General features: G+C 40.9%; 1 protein-coding gene across 7 annotated transcripts in view; it reads left to right on the top strand.

The window, feature by feature from the left end:
- Positions 1-533: 533 nt before the first annotated feature.
- Positions 534-20,536, top strand: part of NLGN1 (neuroligin 1) — a 304,610-nt gene continuing 284,607 nt past the window's right edge. For 4 of the 7 annotated variants that reach the window (NM_001398453.1, NM_001398455.1, NM_001398454.1 and 1 more), the window contains exons 1-2: positions 534-1,120; positions 12,116-12,921. In NM_001398453.1, the coding sequence (NP_001385382.1) occupies positions 12,429-12,921 (493 nt within the window). In that variant the 5' untranslated portion in view covers positions 534-1,120; positions 12,116-12,428. Of the gene's footprint in view, positions 1,121-12,115; positions 12,922-13,349; positions 13,410-20,536 lie in introns of all 7 variants that reach the window. The other 3 variants (XM_046898434.1, NM_001081502.2, XM_015291655.4) reach the window with 1 other exon arrangement.

The raw sequence follows: 20,536 nt of genomic DNA, 5'->3' as shown, positions 1-20,536 counted from the left end.
CTTTCAGCATTCAAATGCCTATTTTCCCTTTCCTTCTGATCTGGCCTTCCTCTCTCCCACATACCAACTTTCATTCTCTGCTGTGCTCCTAGAAAACACGAAGGACTGGAGAATGATTATTCTCAATTAAAGATAAAAATTAAGCAATGAGAACCACATTTTGAAAAAGAAAAGAAACAGCAGAAAGAAATCACATCAGCAGCCCCATATTTTGTGTGCGCTGACGGTCTGAGTAAGTAAGAGATGGTTGCTTACTCAGTGATGCCCGTGTGAAACATCAGAGCGTTGCACGCGGCTGTAGCTCGGTGTGCACACACGCAGGTGCGCACGGCCGCTCTGCTTCGCGTCGGTCACGCGAGGGGCTCCGCGCGGCCGTGCAGCCCGGAGGGGCTCGAGCCCATCTCGTGCCGCGGAGCCCCCGCGTGGGGGCCGGGGGTGCCCGGTGGGGGGGGAGGAGAGCGGGGCCGGGGCGGTGCGGAGGGGCCGGGGCTGTTCGCCGCGCTGCCGCTGGGGGTATCTTTGTACCATTTTTCATCCAGCAGCAATTTGGAGTGGAAACGTGTAATAGGGGGAAAAAAAGCAGGGTTCTCGGCGGTATCGGCGAGCCGTGTAGCCAGGAGCCAAAAAAGATTAGCGGCCCCCCCGCAGCCACGCTCACCCCCACTTCCACACACACACACACACACACACACACAGCACACACGCGCACATCCTCGCGGCACCGCGCGGCTCCGCGCTCAACCGCCGGACATCGAGCGAAAGGGATTCGTCTGGAGGGCAATTTCGGATCGGGGGAGATCTATTGGATTAGGAGGATTATCTGCCTGCAGACGGAGAGAAGTAGCGTTTGATCATTTCTATTGCTTGCCTGATGGTCGGATTTAAATGGAGGTGGCTCGGCACGGATGAGGCTGAATTCCGGATGGGGATTTCCAGCCCCCCCTCCCCTCGCCCCGATCCGAGGAAAGGGGAGAAAAATATCTCAAAATCGATATAATTGGGAAGCGTCCGGGGCGCGATTGGGAAACCTTCAGCTCCCGGCGGCTCGGAGAGAGCCGGAGGAGGCGAATCCGATGAATTACAGTTTCAGCGGGGATTGCAGAAAAGCGGCCGCGAACTGGTAAATACTTTGATGCTGGCGGCGTGCGGGGCGAGCCCGGGCCGGGCTGGGGATGGGCTGCGGGGATGGGATGGGGTCGGGGTGCGGGAGCCCGGCTGAGCCCGCGGGCAGCGCCAGGGCGGTGCGGGGCTGAGCCCGGAGGTGCGCGTGCGGTGCCCGAGGGGCCGCGCGCTGCTGCAGCCGCCCGGGGAGCGGAGCCTCGGGGGAGGCTGCGGGGAGGAGGGGGGGCTGCGGGGAGATTTGCACGCGCACATCTGCCCCACGCGGCCGCCCCGGAGAACTTTTCCTCCCCGCTGCCCCCAGGGCCGCGCTCCGCCGCTTCCTGCGGCCGCTCGGTGCCGGCCGGGTGCGGGCACTGCCTCCTCCGGGCAGCGCCGTGCGGGGGCTGAGCGCTGCTCCCCCCACCCCCACAGCATCCCCCCCCCCCCCCCTTCCTTCCCCCCTTCCTCTTTTCCTGACGGTTGCTCTCGTCTCATCTCGCTGAAGGAAAATCAATTTTCAGCAGGTTTAATTAAAATTAATCAGTCAAATTACTTAATATTAATTGACTTATAATTAAAGCCAGAAAGTTACCTTGGAATCAGCAGAAAGGATATTATCTCAAATCATTTTAAGGATGCGTATGGTTCCAGATCAATTACATTAAAATAATTGTTTAAATAAAGGAAAACAGAGCCTCATTACAGCGGTGCGTTCTTGCAGCTGCAGGTGACACAGCCTGGACAGGCCATTTTCTCCCATAAATGTGCTGACCTTTCCAAGGAACAGCATCTCAGTTTGACACTGCTTTTGCTTTCTGGAAGGCCACTTTGGTTGAGCTCGAACAACTGTGGCATTAACAGCCACCGGTATAAAATGGAAACGTACCTTATAGATAGTATAAATACCCAAGTGCATGCTTTTAGTACATTGAGATGTTCTGTGGATTGGAAATAGAGCAGATTTTTTTTTTTAATTATTCTCAGCAGAAGTGTAAGGAACTGTTCAAGGAAATATTTTCTTTCCTCCTGCTGACTTCCAGTGTGGCAGTGTTTGCAACTGTCCACAGCCTCAGTGGGTCCGGGTTGCACCGCTGCATTCCAGAGATCACTCATGTCTGAAAACACGTATTTGTGATCAGGCTCCGAATAACTTTTTGGGGCTCCTTGAATTACCTGCATTGCTTTTTATCAGATTGTTTGTCTGTTGTTGTTGCTTTTAAAATTATTTTTTAATGTATATTTATATGTATGTATTATTTTTATTTTTACTGCCAGAGCATTTCTGATGCATCTGGATGTTGTGCTTGCTGAAGGAGCAACACTGTGAGCTTGGGGAACTTTCCTCCTTTCTCTTTCTGGACTGGCTTAATCTGAAGCAAAAGATACTTATGAAATTGCATGCACTTTATTACAGGCACCTGACAAGTGTAAGACCAAGCATGGTACAAATGAGCATGTAAAAATAGAGCTCATTACTCAGGGCCCTGATTTTCAGAGATACTGATTCCCATTGACTGCACTGAGACTTGTGTGGGCTCAACAGCTGTAACACACAGCCCACTTTCGCATCTTTGAAATCAGATTTTCAGACTGGGAGCCAAGAGCTAAGTAGCCATGTTTGGAAATACTGCTTGGGTGGTTCTTTCTTTTGCTTCTTTTTCTTTTTCTTTTTTTTTTTTCCTTCCCCCCCCCCCCCCCCCCCCCCCCCCACCCTCCTTTTCCCTCTGTTGTATGATGCACAGGCAAAGAAGGATACTTCTTAGTTACTTTTGATACATGACAACAGTTTTCCTAGGCTACAGCTACAGATTGCAGCAAGGCAGCAAAAAGCAGTTTTGCAGTAAGTGGTCGAGGTGTCCTTAAACACATGCAACAATTCTGATTTATTCTGTGTGTTTGATATGAAGCACATGCAGGCTGCAGGGAGAAAAATGAGGCTGAGGATAATCACGCTAAGTGTACTAGGAAGCAGGATTTGGCTGAACACCTCTGTTTTGTGATTAAGTGAAGTAGCAGCTAAGCCATCAGAGAGCGTTCAGGCTGTTTAAGGCAGTACGTTGCGTGGAAGTGAGCAGAGATGTTGACTTGCTGCTGCTTTGGGTATCTCACCCCTTTCTCTATGGTAGGGTAAGGAGATCTCCTGGCTGATGGTACTGAAACATCCTTAACAAAGTGGGCTTGCTCGGGATTATTTGGCTGGAGGTGGAGCAGGCTGCTGAGGAGGGTTATTTAAAGACTGGGACAGAGCTGTAGGCAGATAAATTGATTTGCAAATGAATGGATTTGAACGTGGTAATGGTGGCAGTTTTATTTTTTATCAGTTTGCATATTTAATATCCACTGGCACATACACAAGCACAAACCACTGTAATTGTTCAAATGGAGTCTGGGGAAAGGAAAAGAAAGCAGAGGCTTAGATATGGTCTTAGTTTGTAATGGATTGGCGTGCCTTTCTTTATTAAAAGCAAATACACATTCCTTTCTAATAGAGACGTGGAGCTGTATTACAGATCCTTGGCTAGCTTTGAATTATTTGTTTGCTGTCATATTTATTATGTTTTTTTAATCACATGAAAAAGAAACTGTTTAAAAATTAAATAGTGAAAAAGAAGAGCAAAAGGAGACAGACATTCTTTGAAAGCAAATAGTGAAAAGACAATATTTTGCCAGAGATTCAGTAGAAACCTTTGGGTATTTCTTTTAATGGAAGATGGGCAGTAATCAATCTGATCCAGTAAACAATGTAATTTCTTGTTAGTCCCAGAGATCCATCCACGATAAATATAATGGGGAGTGACAAAAATAGATCCTGACTGCTGAATAAATGCCGTTATAAAAGCACATTTCCATTACAGCAGCCCTGCTTCTGAGCTCTGCATCAGGAAGGAATGTGCATGCAGAGAGAGATGCCTCCTCTCTCCCTGCTTGTTGCAGAGGACTTCGTGTGGGAGTGGTGGGGAGACTGGGGATGTAAAAAAGGGGATGATGTGCAAACTTCAACAAGTGATATATTGATTCAGCGTGGATGTTGAAACACATCCTGTTGTGTTAATGGCAAGTGATGACTTAGCGTTCCCCGGATGACTATTGAATTCTCACAATTACAAGGGGATAGACTCAGCTGCGTGTTTTCACCCCCCTCTGGAGACCCCACTTTTTCCAACAAACTTCATTCTCATAATTATGAATCACTAGTTAATGATGTGCTGTTTGTAACACCAAAGAGAACAAGTGCCTAGCTAGTCACTTACTACCAGGGTTGAGGTTTCCCGTGCACCCACTCCAGGACCCCACTTTGCTCTTTAAAAAAGGAGTGGTGGTGTCAGGAGACACCCTGGGTGTGAAACCATGGGGCACAGTACCTGCTGCACATGCCTTTCTGGTAATCCAGCCATGTACAGATCTGCACCAGATACCTCAACGTGATTTTTTTTTTTCCCCACTGCTATAGGCAAATTATAGATGAGGCCATTAAAAGAAAAGCAATTGGAGCTCCCTTACCCCCATTTGTTGAATTCCTGTATTTTGTTCTTGTAACATTTTCTGCATAATCAGTTTTAGTGCTGCCTTTGGGTAGTCTGCTACTTTCCATTGATGCTTGGTTAGGTCTTCTGCACCATTACAAAGGAGAATCTAATGCTTTGAAATTAGCAACACGTGCATGTAAAATCATAAAAATGATCAAGGACACTTTAAAATATTATATTTCAAGTGACTCATATCCTTTTAACTAAGCAGAGAACTTAAATGGCAATGTAAAATATTTTTTCTAAATCTACTCAATCACAACCTGCCTAGAGATGCCATTAACCCACTTGTTGAACTGGTTCTGGGAATTTAATGAGGGGGAATACATTTATGTCGTATCTTGTGCTCTTACTTAATTCCATCTCTCTGCAACTTTCCACTGCAATACCTGAACTGCAGATATTTCTTTAACTATCCCCTTCCCAGTCCCATCCACCAGCTTCCAAAAAAAACCCACTCGTAGGTGGTGAAGTGTTGGATAGGCACATAGTGTTAGAAATACTCAGGAGGAGAGAACAACTACTTTCAGAGATGCCCTACTGTAAAACACAGTGAATATTTTGACAATTTCAGGCCTGTGAAAAATAGGTGGTGTGGGGTGGAGCTTTGTTTCTCCAGACTGGTTCTTCCGTTGGAGGCTGAAGCCCTGAAATAGTCACTGCTGGGTTAGGAAGCACTTCTGTCACTGGAGCCATGGTCACTGTGACCGGGACGTGGCCACAGGCGGATCTGAGGCTGGGTGCCATAACTTAAAGGAGTGTCTCTCTCGCAGGGAGTAGTAGAGAATGATACCAGGACAAGGAGCTGAATAAATGGAGCTACACGTGAAGTGAGATGGAAAGAGTAAATCTTTGCAGACATTTAATAGTGTTATATTCTAAGCTTTTGGGAAATTTTATTTGAAATTTTTTTACAACGGTAAATATAGTCTGTGCTCCATCCTATTTCTATTTCGCGTGAGAGAAAAATTCCCCATCTATGGCACAACACTTTACTGCTACCATTACTGCAGACTTTATAGATCAGAGATGTGTCAGCATGTTAGCTTTAGCTGTAATGCTTTTTTTGTGTGAAACCTTATGGGCCTTGCAGCCACTTTCTCATACTGACACTCATAAAACGTTCAAGTTCTCATATTTATTATTTAATTTGCTTCCTATATAAAGCAACAGAGCACTTCAATACATGAATGTGAAGCTAAAAATGACAGGCAGGCATGAATGGGACTAATGAGTTTTAATAATGCACATATTAGAAACCGCTAAAGGAAGTTTAATTAAGAAAAACAAGTTAAGCATGAAATTCATTTTGGAAGAAATACAAGTAAAGTCACAGATGTACAGAATGCTCCATCACAGGAAATGGACTCTCAAGTTGATAGATCCCTACGATGCCAATATTGCACTCCAAATGTAGTGTGCACTCCACAGCTCTGTAAGCATGGTAACACCATTCAAGAGCACTTTTGAACTTGAGTTAGAGATGCTGGGTTTATGATTAACAAATTATATTTGTACCTCTGTGGTTTTTATAATGGGTTGCAATTTGATCTCGATTGCACTGATGGAATTGAGACCAGGATCAGATCCAGTAAGATGAGCATTTGCTGTGTTGGTGCCACAAGGAAGTTTGTTGCCTTTTTTTTTTTCTTTTTATTTCATCATATTAAAAAGCTAGCTATTGATCTAGCTCTGTAACAAGATTCTTGTGTGCTTTGGAAGTGTTATTATATGTTAGCCAGATAGCAGAGCAATTCATAGACAAATCCGAGTTCATTCCATTATCTGTGTTTTCAGAGTTCTCTGCAAAGAAAAGGTAATAACTGTATTTTAGCTTTTTTTTTTTTTTTTTTTTTAATCTTGAATTCCTAATACCTGAAATAGGAAAACCAAAGTGGCATCTTTCTTCTGAATCTGATACAGAAGTTTGCCTTACATGATGATCTTCCATTAAAGATATTGTTGGTATTATAACTGTATTAAAGGTAGTTAACAAAGCCCAATTTATTTTTCTCCCGTGATTAAGCACAGTGAACCAAGGGTTGCTCACAAATGTAGATGAGGTAATGTACTCCGTTACTAATCTTAGAACATTTTCACCTGCAAGGGATGCTGAAAGAACACCTCCTTTCAGGGCCCTCCATTCCCACCTGATCACTCTAGCAGAGTATGCCAAGCTCTGGTATACTCTGCTAATGCCAAGCTCTGGTATACTCTGCTGATAAAGTGATCACTTTTAGAAAGCGTTAGTTGAAGAAAGTGAAATTAACTTGGCTTTACGGTGCAGCGTATGCCGATTTCAGTATTGGAGATCTTAGATGAGAGACAGATGTTGAATATTTGTTTTTCTCTAGTGTGACCTATGGTTAACAGGAATTCAGTTCAGTTTCTAGAGTAGGTCAAAAACTCTTCATGTCCTGAAGCACACTACTGCCATCAACACAATAGCCATCTGATCGTTTGGTAGAATAGCTCCAGCACTCAAATGTGAGTATAAATGTGGTCCCTTTAAGAGTTAACCATAAGCTGCTAAAAGGAATAAAGGTTCACTTCAGTGCCCATTATATTCCACGCCAGTGCATCTGTCATTTTTAATTTAAATCTGTATTACTTAGCTGTCTAAAACTTTACACATAAGTGACAGAGTTACCCATTCTTTCTGTTATGGGTAAAATCACCATTTCCTTACCTACTTACTGTGCAAAATGTCAGATAGCTACAGTCCACATTAACAAATTGTAGCCAACTTCTGGTAATATAAACAATTACTTCAGCTAAGAAGTAGAACTATTTTAAGGAAATGATTTATTGATATGAGTAAATGGAAGATAATAAGACTGAAGTGACCCTCTTCTTTCCATACGTTTAATTTGTCTAGCTCAAAACCATCTTAATAGAAAATTAAGATCAGAAGTCTTCTTATTTTGGCAAACCAAGATGCAGAAATTATTTAAAGAGATCTTTTGATCATGAAAATGCTAATTAATAATGAGTTAGCATTAGTGAATATTCCCACTAATGGGGAAGAACAAAAATATAGTGAAACTGAAAAGTACATGGCAATTTAAATGAGTCTTATATCATCTACTCAATTTAATTCAACTTTTCATTGATTTGTGCTTCATTGTGTTGAATAATGTATTCATATATATACACTTGTAGTTTTTTCTAATTTGGACGTAAGGTTTTGTGTACAAAAGGTAATGTTAAATAGAGGCAAACGTGAGAGTTACATTGAGGAATCAGATCCTCTGATCTGTGAGTGATATATTGACACAGCTTGAAGCATTTGGAAATCCCTACCCCCAGATTGTTTGCGGACCTGTGTAACATAACACTTGTAATCTCATACTAATGTGGGGTAGGACCATGAACCCATCAGAATAATGTCTTATTTGTACCCTTGCTGGCAGTTTCAGCAAAGGCTGTGCATGTCAATAGGTTTGGATCTGTAGCTGCTTTCTAAAACTCCCCAAACCCCTCCAGATCTGTGCCTTTCTAAGGTGTGTGAGACTCAGGATTGCAGTCTCCTCTCTTATCATTGCATAAACCTGCTTTTTAGAATGCAAATAGCTCATTTCTTGAACTAAACACATGTAAATCCCTTCCTTCAACCAAGTATCTATGGAAGTACCCAAAAGCAGGGTCTGTTTCCAAATTTTTATTACTGCACCGCGAGAAAATGTGCCTTATTTGAAACAACCCTTCCCTTTACCAACTTGAAATGTGAAGGAAGAGATGGGAAATTTCATGATACGTCTCTGGAGGATTTGCCTGATCATGTTGACAATCAGTGTGTCGCACCGTTCCGGTGTTCACCCTGGGTCAGAGTTGTCCCTTTAATGGCTTCTTGTTTCGCTGGCCGTGTTCCTGTTTGGGATCATAGCGTTCTTCAGAACACAGGTTTCCTTTTAGAGACACAAAACATCTTTAGGCTCTCAGTCGTAAGTAGAGACCGTTGTAAGGAAAAATGGATGCAAATGCGGTTGGTTCTGCAAAATTGTATTTGTGTTTTGAGGTGAAGCAGCATTGTATGATGTTCAAAACCCTTACAATCACTTTCTGTGAATATTTGTGCAATTGGGATTTTGCAGTAAAATTGAAGTGGAAAGGAATTTTTAAGCATGAATATCAAGTCACAGAGTACATCTTCAGCTAAAAAGAAAACAGCCAGTGGTGTAAAGACTAAATAAGGCCCAGCATATGGCCAGGAGCACCAAGTCCCACTGAAGGTTTTATTAATCCAGTGGAGCTATTGACAGGTGGTGCAGTTCAAGACATCCCTTAAGATTTGAAGCTCTGTGCAAGAGTGACAAAGAGGAGTTTGGCTGCTGCAGTTTGCAGCAGATGCGACTGGTTGTGGGATGCCCTGTGTCATTGGAAATGCAAAGATACTCTGAAGTTATCTTGGGCTGTTCGCTCCTCAGCATACTAAATGCTGTTCTAAAGTATTTCAGCATCTGAGCTATAAAGTAATTTAAATTCAGAAAGGAAGATAATCAAATAATGGATGATAGAAAAAACCTCTATATAGCATAGACTGTTCCAAAGACCGTGAAAGACTTTATCAAATACCTTTTACAGTAGAACTCATTTGCGTTACCACAGGGAACAATTGTGATCCTCACATCTAGACAATAAAAAATCTGAAAATGCTTCTCCTTGTCCTCCTCAGATCTACAGTACTCTGCTGCTAAGGCTTTATACCTTGGCTGAAACTGATCATCGCTGCTCTTTGGTTTATTGTGCTGCTCATCTCCCTGATTATTCCCCCTCCTGTTAATTGCTTCTGTCTCACCGACTCCTGATGACTCCTTTGGAGTCCGGATACCACAAGAAAGTCCTATGTAGATCATCTGCTGGAGGACTAAGGAAAATGTTGTGTCCAACACTGATGCTCCAGGCTGGCATCCCCACTTTGCCTTCCCACTTAGTTCTGGATATAAAATTTTGGCATAAAATTCTCAAAGGTTCTGAGTAGTCTCAGTCTCCTTACTTGTGTGAGTTAGTGTTCTTACTGTTGTAGCTCGGTGCAACCAGCAATGGGCTCAGATGTTTGACCTATCGGACTCCCAACAATAAACTGTTGCCTCGTGGGGAAAAACGCAAACCTAGAATTCAAGTTATGAGCACAATGCAAATCTGTTGATTCTGGCTTTGCAAAGCCTTACAGTTTATTGCCTTGTGTGGCTTAAAAATCTATTCACCGAAGCTAGCTAGTACCCAAAAATTAATTAATGAGAATAGCCAAACAATTTAGTCTTATCAGTTTAGCCCAGTTTCTGACTTAGAGCAAAACTTCATCCAAGGGAAGCAAACCAGAACTTTCAATCACAGCAGAGATGTTCAGCTGCAGCAGCAAGATGAACAAGCTTAAAACTGTAGCCTGGCTCTATGATTTGCTTCAAATTTACATAACTTATTCTGAACTGAAATTATTATTTAAAGGAAAATGTCTCGCCAAAGTCTTACAATCTGAAATATGTCTCTGTTCTGATTAACTCCTGTGATTTCCATCGCTGTTGTTAAAACTTCCTGTTTTAGGTACCAAAAGTGGGTTAGAAAGGTGTCTTAGAGCTGAAAACTGGTCTATGTCTTCTAGGGTGAATTGTTCCATCTTTCCATGACCTCCTGTTCCATCTCTGCACATCAGCTCAGAGCAGCAAAGCTGCATGAAGCGGCCTCTGCTCCAGCACCTGTCCTCTGTCTTTACTATTTCTCAAGCAATATCCCACTACCTTCAAGATTTGAAACGTGACAAAGCAACAGCTTACTGAGAGCCAATTGTTTGCCTGCCATTCTGTTCACGTTTATTAAACACATACGTTTACTCAGGGGAATTATTTTCTGCAGCTAAATTGGTGTGTTTCCAGTAAACATGGAGAGTCTGAAGCTGGAGAATGAAGGGCATAAGCCTGTTTGTTAATGCAGTTTCACAGGGAAGGTGTTAGAATTAGCAGAGAAAGTAAGGGAGAGAGAAAACTGTGGAAAAGCTTCATCTATCTCCTTATTGCCTCCTGAGATAGATTGTTCAGAGCTAAAGGAATGCTAGACATGAACCAAATCTCCTGCTGTCCTATATAGCTTTTACAATCTCCTTTTTAATAACCCAAACTGCAGGGTAGTCTGACTATTAGACAAGCCGTTCTTTTGAATTCTCTCTCCAATGTGTATAGACATGATAAAAAAACAATTCTCATTAAAACTGCCAATGCTGTTCAAAAGCAGGTGGTTTAAAATGTTTCCTATGCAAAGCAAAACACATTTCTTGTGCTTTACAAACTGCTTAATAGGGAGTGTAAGATTACACTGCTATGTTGTGTATAACACTGCATTTTAAATAATAGGATATTGTAAATCGTGTTAGAAATATGTTTAACATGCATATGGAAGATATAATGATATGCACTGAGTAATGTTCAGAAGTGCTGGAACTCAGCCTTGTGTGACAACCTCTGAGTTAACGTGGTTGAAAATAGAGTCTGGAATTTGAGATTGTGCAATCCCTGATCCTAACTGATGGTTTTTCCAGGATACTGTTCAGTCAGCATGTGGGTATATGGAAGATAAGATTTCCACTGCCTCACGGGAGCGTTTGTTGTTTATATTGAAAAATAATAGTGGTAGGAATTGAGCGTGTTCATGGTGTGTTTTCATTTGTGAGCAGTTGAAAAGGAAGGCGGGATGAGTCTGAAGTAAACACTGTGATATACTGCTCCATCCTTCATGTGCCTGCTCATACCCTTTTCCTGATGAGTTTTCAGGGACAAACACTGATGTCTAGTCATAGTTCTGTGCAGATCCAGGGTTTCCATTCACTTCGGTGGTAGCAGACTGTGGGCCTTCATCATTACTGTGGCTGTTTCACGCTGCCACAATTCGGGTGCATTTCATTAGCTATTAGAAGTTTGAGGGATAAGAACACCATACAAAGCATGGTAATTTGTATTATTCTTATAAAGATATACCAGTTGTCCTGATGTTGTTGGAAGTTGTATTGTTAAATGAACAAATGTTTGTATTGTCGTCTGCTGGGGGTGAAATAAAAAGCATTTGAATCTTCTGTATGCCTGTATATCTTAATTCACTCTTTTACTTTAAAAAAATAATGACTTTCTTTTTGGTAACTAGTGCAAATAAGGTGAGAATTGATTTTGAGATGATTCAGTTGAACAAAATATGAGCATAAACACATATTTAATGGGGCCCAGCAGCAAAGTGCTTATTCTTGACAAGGTGAATTTTAAAAACACGGTTTCTATCAGATCTGTTTCTTCTGAAAAGCCTGTGTAAATTCAACAGGTGACGTTATGGATAATCCAGTAATCAGTGCTTCACCCGCCATTTCATGGACCCATAAGCTAGTGCAGTTTTACTTACATGGCTCTAGCAACTATTAATGTATGTACATAACTTGTGAAACATCTAGTTATCACTCTGCTCATATTAGCTCTTTCATACTAATGATTTATTTTCATTTTCTCCAGGATATAGACCTGCGGCTAACTGGATTTGATTTATAAGAGGGGATTCTGCAGTAAATGGCCGCTCTCTTCATATTGCTGCTATGGAAAACAGAATTGTCAATAGGATGTAGTCTGATAAATAGTGCTGAGTGAAGATGCAGCTTCAATAAGTGTGAAATCAATGGAAGATACTTACCGCATGAAAAGCCTTTTGAGATTTTTCTGACAGGCTCCTATTTAGGAAACTTGATCTGTTTCCTTTGGTCGCCCTCTTTTTACACCAGTGGATACAAATAAGATTGCTTCATTGTAGTCACACAACTAATGTGGGACCATGGCCTTTCCAAGATCCATGTGGCTGAACTGTGTATGGAGAGCGCTGATAGCCCGCCTGCTACACATGGGATTGAATGCCACTTTTGCTTTCTCTATACTTGGATTTTTGCTTCACGCTGCAGCTGTGTCCTCACAAAAATTGGATGATACCAACCCAGTGGTGACCACCAACTTTGGCAAGATAAGAGGGATTAAGAAGGAACTAAATAATGAAATTCTGGGGCCTGTTATTCAGTTTCTCGGGGTTCCGTATGCTGCCCCTCCAACAGGGGAGCGCCGCTTTCAACCTCCTGAGCCTCCGTCTCCCTGGGCAGATATCAAAAATACCACTCAGTTTGCTCCAGTGTGTCCCCAGAACATTATAGAAGGCAGGTTGCCTGAAGTCATGCTTCCCGTGTGGTTTACTAATAACTTGGATGTAGTTTCCACCTATGTACAAGATCAGAATGAAGACTGCCTCTATTTAAATATCTATGTCCCAACCGAGGATGGTGAGTTAATAGCAGGCAAAACAGGGAGATCTTTTTATTTTCCTGTTCTACGTTCTAACAATATTAATTCATGTCTACTGTTAGCATGGCTTTCTTTGTTGCATGCCAGCATACTACACGTATGCATGCTGCTTTTCTTTGTATGCATCTGTCCTTTTTTTAAAAAAAGAATTCTGTCTACACTCATTTCTTTTCTCCCACAGCACGTGTATTTTTAGGTCAAATTTGGTGCCTAATTCTCATTGCCACCCGCTGACTTCTGGGAAGATGCATCAACATGTTATCCATTGCATGTGCAGGCACCACAAGTTGAGATTCTTCCGCACCTAATAACACAGGTCATATTTGAGTTAGATAGTGGTGTTGCATGCTCCTACTGTCTGTGACGGAGCTCCATGTTATTTTCTAGTCTTCTATTCATTTTTCAGTCAAAAGAATATCCAAGGAATGTGCCAGAAAACCCGGCAAGAAAATTTGTAGAAAAGGAGGTATGTATAAAGTGTACAAAAAAAAAATGGGGGAAAAATCGAAACCTTGCAAAGGAGGAACATATAACACAGCTGAAAGAGGTTGATTTGCTGATGCTGTAAAATGAACAGTTATGGTCCGTCGTGTCGTAGTAAAGCCAGAAAAGTACTTAAAGAGAGGACTGCATAAAGCAGATGAGCAGATAACGTTTGTAAAGTTTGAACTTGGTTGCACCCGATCATCTCTCTTTCACTGCCCTATTCTGATCCCGTTGGCAGCTTCTCTGTCATGGCCTCGTGGTGTAGAGGAGTGTCTGTCCCTCATGTGCTGACACCCTGCGTTGTATATGCATGCACAGGGGTGGCTCTCATGCCTGGGAGCCACTGATGCTGCTGGCACTCCACAGCTCTATGATCCAGTGGCGTAGTGCGGTGGCTATTAGGTACTGTAGCAAAGCAGAGCTGAAAATCTGTGTTGACTTCCTATGTGATCCATGCTGTTTTCTTAAAGTAGCGTTAACTTTCCTGGAACGTTTTTGTGAAACACTTCTTTTCCTTTAGGCGTTTTGAAAAGTGAGTGTTGATTTTTTTATTGTGCGATTACAGCTCTCTGTAAAACCCCAAATCTCTTAATGGGGGTATACAGAAATGTTAAGATGTTGTGACCTGATACTTTGGAAACTGGGGTGTTTTAGATAGAACTTGGCTTCTACCATTGTAGTGTTAGATAGCATGGGAGAATTTGCAGATTTCTTTGTGGATATTTCCAAATCCCCAAGGCAACCGATATGTGATGTGCAAGGTATATTCTGGTACTGATTTGGAGCAGGTATTTGGTAAAAACTTTAAAGTATTAATTTTGTACTACTTTACACATTTGTTTTGCAACAAGTTATTATCTTTTGTTATTATCTCTAAAATGTGCTGTGTAATTGTTGGTCTACATTTGAACCTAGAGTGCTTCTTAGGGTAAACAGAGCTGTGTGGAAATACACAGGTACCTATTACCTGTAATCTGCATATTTAATGTAAGTTGCTATATGCTGCTGTTACTCCAGAACAAATATATTTTAGGAAAGTGTCATAGCTAGAAATGGTAAAAAGCCAGGTAAGGTTCAACTCTATTAACTCAGATCTAGGCATCTAAATGAAGGTGGCCTTATTTTCCAAGGTTTTAGCTCTTGCAGTTCCTACTGATTGTTAATTGCAGCTAGTTGTTAATTATTAATTGTTAATTGTAGTTGCTCAGCGTATGCTCTTTTAGATGTCTGAATCCAGTTGCAGTTACTTAAGGCAGTTAAATTTGTTTTTAAAGCACTGGGCTTTGAGTCAACCTCTGATGTTTCTATTGGGGAATTTCTTTTCTCGGTGCTGTAAAAAATACAATTGCTTAAGCTGGACTGCCAAAGTTGGAAACAAAGATAATCAGGGTACAGTGAGCAACGTCACTTCTTCACACATCATTCAAGTTAGAATAACTGCTGTCATTTATATGCATTCAATTAATGTGCAGCGCTGCAGCAGTTATTACGCAGTTCATCAAGCGTGTGTAATTAGCTGAGCAACTTTCACTTCCTATCACCCAGACACTGATTCACAAAGTCATAAATAAAGATGCAGGTCTCCATCATTGTTCTCAGAAAGTATTTTTCCTACGAGGGAATATTAAAAAAAAAAAAAAAAAGTCAGAAAAATAGCAAAAATAAAGGCAGGAAGAGCCCAGTGGATGAGAAAGTCATGTTTATTGTCCTGTGAGCCTGAAGGAGAATAAAGAGAGTTATTTGAAATTCAGGAGGTATTTCTGCAGTTAAATTCCTTGCACAAAGAGCACAATAAGGAGCAACAGCAGCAGCCTACCTCTTCTCCTTGACAAGTGCAGGGAACCGCTGGATACCTTTTGCCTGGGCAGCTGGCAGAGCGGTAGCCATCCCTGTTTGCAGAGCAGCTCACCCTCTGCTCACAGATACAGAGCCTCGGCTTACCCTTGGCTTGGAGTGCCTTCATACCCCAGAGTAGAAGGGATCAAGTGGTAGAACAGAGGTGCATTAGAGTAAGGTCATCTTCCAGCTTGGAAATGGCCTTGGTTTTGTATGAGAAAGGAGAAAGGACCGATATTGTCTCGTTTGCTGGATGTAGGTTGTAGTCATTTCATTACAGTCTGTGATAAGTTACTGAGAAGAGTAAATAGGAAAATGAGAGGAAAACTTTAATGCCATCTTCTTAATTAAAACAAGATACATAAATTAAAAGTTACCAAACCGACAGTACGCTATCTTATATACTGTTTAATGCTTTCTTATTATACGAAATAGATTTTATTAGATAAATAAACTAGTAACTACAATTAATTGTCAGCTGAGGGATATGAGGAAATTAAAAATTTTGAAGAACAGGAAGTAATCTGATGAAGACAGATGTAGAAATGAAAGCAATCCTATCTGCAAGTCCTGCTAGATGTTGTAATGGGAATTATAACCATTACGATGTGTTGCTGGGTTTTTGATATGAGCACTACAGAGACTACAAGTTGATAGGATGGGAGCTGAGTGAAAAGGAAGGAGGAAATATTAGGCTGATTTTTGCTCAATATAGTTGCTTATATTTCAGTATACTTCTTAAACTTCAATTTACTGTCTCTATAAGTAATGAAAGATCATTTGTTTTCATGTCTGTTTCTTACCGGGCCTTTGAAGGTCAGAAGTTGCTTAATTCTGTTATGGATGTGCATACAGTAATACCTCTGTTTGCTAGGGCTGGTTTTAGAGAATTTGTTCAAAGGCATTTGTTATTTTTTTGTTGTTCTCTCTGTGGCTAATCTCCATAGTTTTAAATTGTAGTAGAACCTAAATTATATCCCAGGTGACACCATTTTACCGACTGATACTGGTTATATTGCTGATGATGTGGTATTTCTTGCAAACTTCAGCATCGTTTATAGGAAATACCTGAATAGTTTTGCACTTTGTTTAGTGTTGCTGATCTCTGTTTTACTTTTATAGTCAAGGCATGAACTTGTGGTCTGGAATGACAGGGTAACTTGTTACCACTTACAAGGATTGTGGATTCTGTTTTAGTTGCAAGCTTGTGGGTTTTTTTTAATCTTGTATATCCATTTGGTTGTGTTACAAGAGTTTGCACCATGAATGTCCTACTTTAATTTTTAACGGCAGTTATAAAATGAAGTATGAAAATCAACACTAGCATGACCACTAAAAGAAACCCCAGATATTATGTGTTCTACAACTGGGATGACAGTATGCCTTTTGCAATGAACCTGTACAAAAGCCTTCATATTGCCTGAATAGATCTCAATGTGAAGATGTGGAAGTGTGGTTTTCGTAGAAAATATGATATATACTGGATGTTGTGGATGTAGTTTGGGAGACAAGACTATTTGTAGGAGAATTGTGAGTGGAATAAGGAAAGAAATCATTTGATCCTTGCTTTTACATTTGGGAATTACCAATGGCTAAGAAACTGCCCAGCATCAGTGACTTCTTCATATGTGGATTCTGTTTCTCATTCTAGTCGGTGCAGAGAATGAATTTTAAATGCAGAGAATCATGATCTGAACTACCTCATTGGAGAGTGTAGTATGAGACAGCTCTATTAATATTTATGCCTCCTAATGGGCTACTTGATTTTCAGAGAGCAAAGCTCCCACCACAATACTTTCTGGGTTATGTCTGTGATTACCATGGATGCACAGGAACATATATGAGTTCATACAAATACACTCTCAGAGACAAAATAGAAAGAGCAGTGCTATCATCTCATCCTGCACTGAACATTCGTTGTTTTCCTTTGAAAATATCTTACATCAATTGTGATTCATAAATGCCACTGATAACTTTAGGGCTTTTAATCTTAGCAATATGAAAGATTTTTCATAAATCTAAGCAGATATGAAAAGTCCCATTTAGCCTGTTACCCTTTGCTTGCGTTGGATGTTTCTTCCAATACTCTATTTAACTACCTCAGAGCTGTTTGACTGACCATCTAATTTCGGAAAAAAAAGGTAATTAATGCAACCTATACAGTTTCTAGGACCTTTATTAAAGAATCATTCTTCTCTACGCTTTTTTCAGCTCTGAAATCGATAAGGAAAGTTCAAGTTTGGGCCTGAGGAAATCTGTATTTCCATATACAACATTTGTTGATTGATTATCAGATTCTTTTTTCCTAAATGTCTGATGTAGAAAATAATATTGAAGTATTGGACTTGTGGATGCTGTATTACTGAAAACAATTGGGATATTCTTCTCCGTTGCTGCATAAATGAAAGGAAAGAAGTCTAAGGTGTGTGCCTCCAGCACTGTAGGCTCAGCTGTGTCAAATTACGTTGCGCTGCCCAGGGGCTAAGAACGTGCACTTGCAGACCGTTACCGGGGCTTATGATGTCTTGAGAATGAATGTCAAGGCTCCCAGAGATACCTCACTTCGTATTTTGGTGTATCTCAACCTTTGCAGAGGATGTAGATCTTCACCCAGCCACTTTGACCATTCATAATTAATTGTTTGCCTGTAGTCCACTTGTGTCAGTAGTTGCCTGTACACATCTGGAGTTTTCTCCTGTTTGCCCTTCCTGGCTCCTGGCTGAAGTGCCCTCCAACCTGTTCTGCCCTCTCAAGGCCAGTGCTCTTCCCTGCAGTGTCAGCTGGTGCACATGTAGTCCACAGTCCTGAACTCGGGTGCTATGTACTAAAACAAGGCTGTTCCATTTTTCTGTTCAATTTTGAATCACCGTGTTCCTGTTTTTTCATTCCTCAGATACCATAGCAGCATTTTTTATTATACTAGTAATACATGGAAGAAGATAATGAAGCAAACATTGTCTTGTACAGACCTTTTCATCCTTTCACAATCTAAAGCTGTTAGTGTCAGTTAGCAGCATTATTCAAAGACGTGTAGTAGGTTTATGTCATATTTGAAATAACATAAAATGCTTAAACTCTGATGTACTTTCCACAGTCCTTTTTCTGGGTGAGCCAATGCTTGACAATAGACGGCTTTGCAGACTGCGTTTTAAGACTCCAGTCATCTTAAATGCCATCAACATTGGTCAGAGTCCTCCCTAAATGTCTAGTTGCTCAGGCTGTTGCTGACCACATAGTCATCGTGCTGTCATTGCTTTGCTCATACAACTTGACAGTGCTTATAGCTCCAACAGGTCTTAAATTCTGATCTAATTCCATTCCTTGTCCATTATTTTGTTGCTCCCTTTTCATTTTCCACATCCTCCCACACACAGGCTCTATAATAGTACTGTTACCTGCTAATATGAAGTCAGATAAAACTGTTCTGTGCTGCTTCACCTTGACTTCCTCAGGTTGGACCAGCTGTACTCAGTAAATAGCACTGAAGTGGTTTCCCTTTCAATCTGCTGCTTTCTAATTTATCACATGAAGCCAGACTGGAGAAAAAATTAGAAGAAATAGTTATGGAAGTACATTTGTCCATTTTCAAGAGGAATCTCCGAGTAACTTGCATAACTCTTGGATAGCTATGTCTTTCTGCTTACTTCTGTGTCATTTTTTTCCCCTGTATTGTATTATTATTCCTTTGCTCTTCTCTATATTCATTCCCTTTGTTTCCTTGTTTCCCTATAATCCATAAGGATACAAATACTTTTAGTATTCCTTGCATATTTTTGAAGCTTAAATCATGATGCTTGCATGTGTCAAACCATTCTTAAAGATCATCTCAATTATAATGTTAATAATCCGCTTATAACTTCAATATTGCTCCAGTATAATTCCAGGTTTTCTTCAAATTCCTTTCACTTGTAATTCTTTAACCCTCTTCATTTCTACTTACTTTGTGTTGCCAAATGCACGTCTTCTCTGCTTTGATATGTATAGTATTAATTATATTCTGCATTCAGAACCCTGCTGCTTTAATGAGCTTAACATAAATGAGATTTGTTTTTGGGATATCCATCCATTTCTTCTGTTTATTATTAATATCCCATATATTACTTTCTCATGCTTCTAATAACAAAGTTTTATCCTAAATAGAAGCATCCCCGAACAACAAAAGGCTGGGAGAAGTGAGACAAATCTGACTCGAAGCTTTGTTTGCACCCATCTTCTGACACATCACAGGTCACTGGTCAGAATCAGCCACGTGGGGCTCCTGTAAGTGAAGGCAGAGATTGGCAGACATGTGGAAACTGCACAGTGCTAGTGCCGGAGCTCGTTTTCCCTTCCGGAGTTTTGTTGTAGTGTCAAACTTCAGCAGCAACAGTAAATCATGTTGCTGATTCTTCTGCTGTGGGAATTGTTCTAATATCCCGTTGTGTTATCAGAGCAGTAATCAGAATCTGCCCTGGTAGAGTTTTCTGTGCTCTTTTCATTGAGAATGGCTTTTGCCTTTCCTATTTGTACTGCTATGAATCGCTATGAATGTATACAGTAAGTTTGGTCTCAGGTACGTGTCTGAAGAGAAGGAAAATTACCTTTCTGGGTCTTCAGCTGTTGAAGCTCTGGAAGCTTCATTACTTAAGTTACTCTGTAAAAAGGTCTGTCTACCAAGGAGGGCACAGGGAGGAAAAAACCTTGTGCAAGTTTTCTCTGTTTGCCAATAGATTTGACCAAAAGGAGCATTTTGGGGGGAAGATCATGGCCAGTATGACTGGTAAACTTTAACAGCAGCTGTGTTGGAGCACTGTGCCCTGCACATGGGCTTTTCCAGGTGTTTGCGGGGATCCAGCACTTGTCCCTGTATGTCACAGAGGAATCAGAACACAGACTGCAAGTTGTTGTAGGTGCTCTTCCCTCTTTGTTTATGTCAGTGGCAATTTACAGTTCAATATCTTGTGAGATGCTGAATTATTGCACAGGATAACTAAGTTTGGGCTATGCTAATGGCAATGTTTCAGGATCAGGCCTGCAGGGGCAAAGTATTGAGGTCTCTTGGTATGATTTAATATTTTTTTTAAAATACATTTTTTATCCTTATTTTATTTTGTAATGTGTGGAAAAAATCGTATTGTCATGTGTAAAGAGAATCTGGTAAGCAGAAATCTATAAGAGAGAGACAGCCGATTATTATTTGTATTTGTTTTCTGGCAAGCTTCCATTTGTTAAATTTCACCCTTTCTATAAAGGCCTTCTTTAATTATTAGCTGAAAATCAGGTATTTATGTA

Source organism: Gallus gallus, chromosome 9, assembly GCF_016699485.2.
Source record: "Gallus gallus isolate bGalGal1 chromosome 9, bGalGal1.mat.broiler.GRCg7b, whole genome shotgun sequence".
NCBI classification, from domain to species: domain Eukaryota; kingdom Metazoa; phylum Chordata; class Aves; order Galliformes; family Phasianidae; genus Gallus; species Gallus gallus.
Note: the sequence above shows the minus strand (reverse complement) of the source record. Positions and strands in the feature narration are given on the sequence as shown.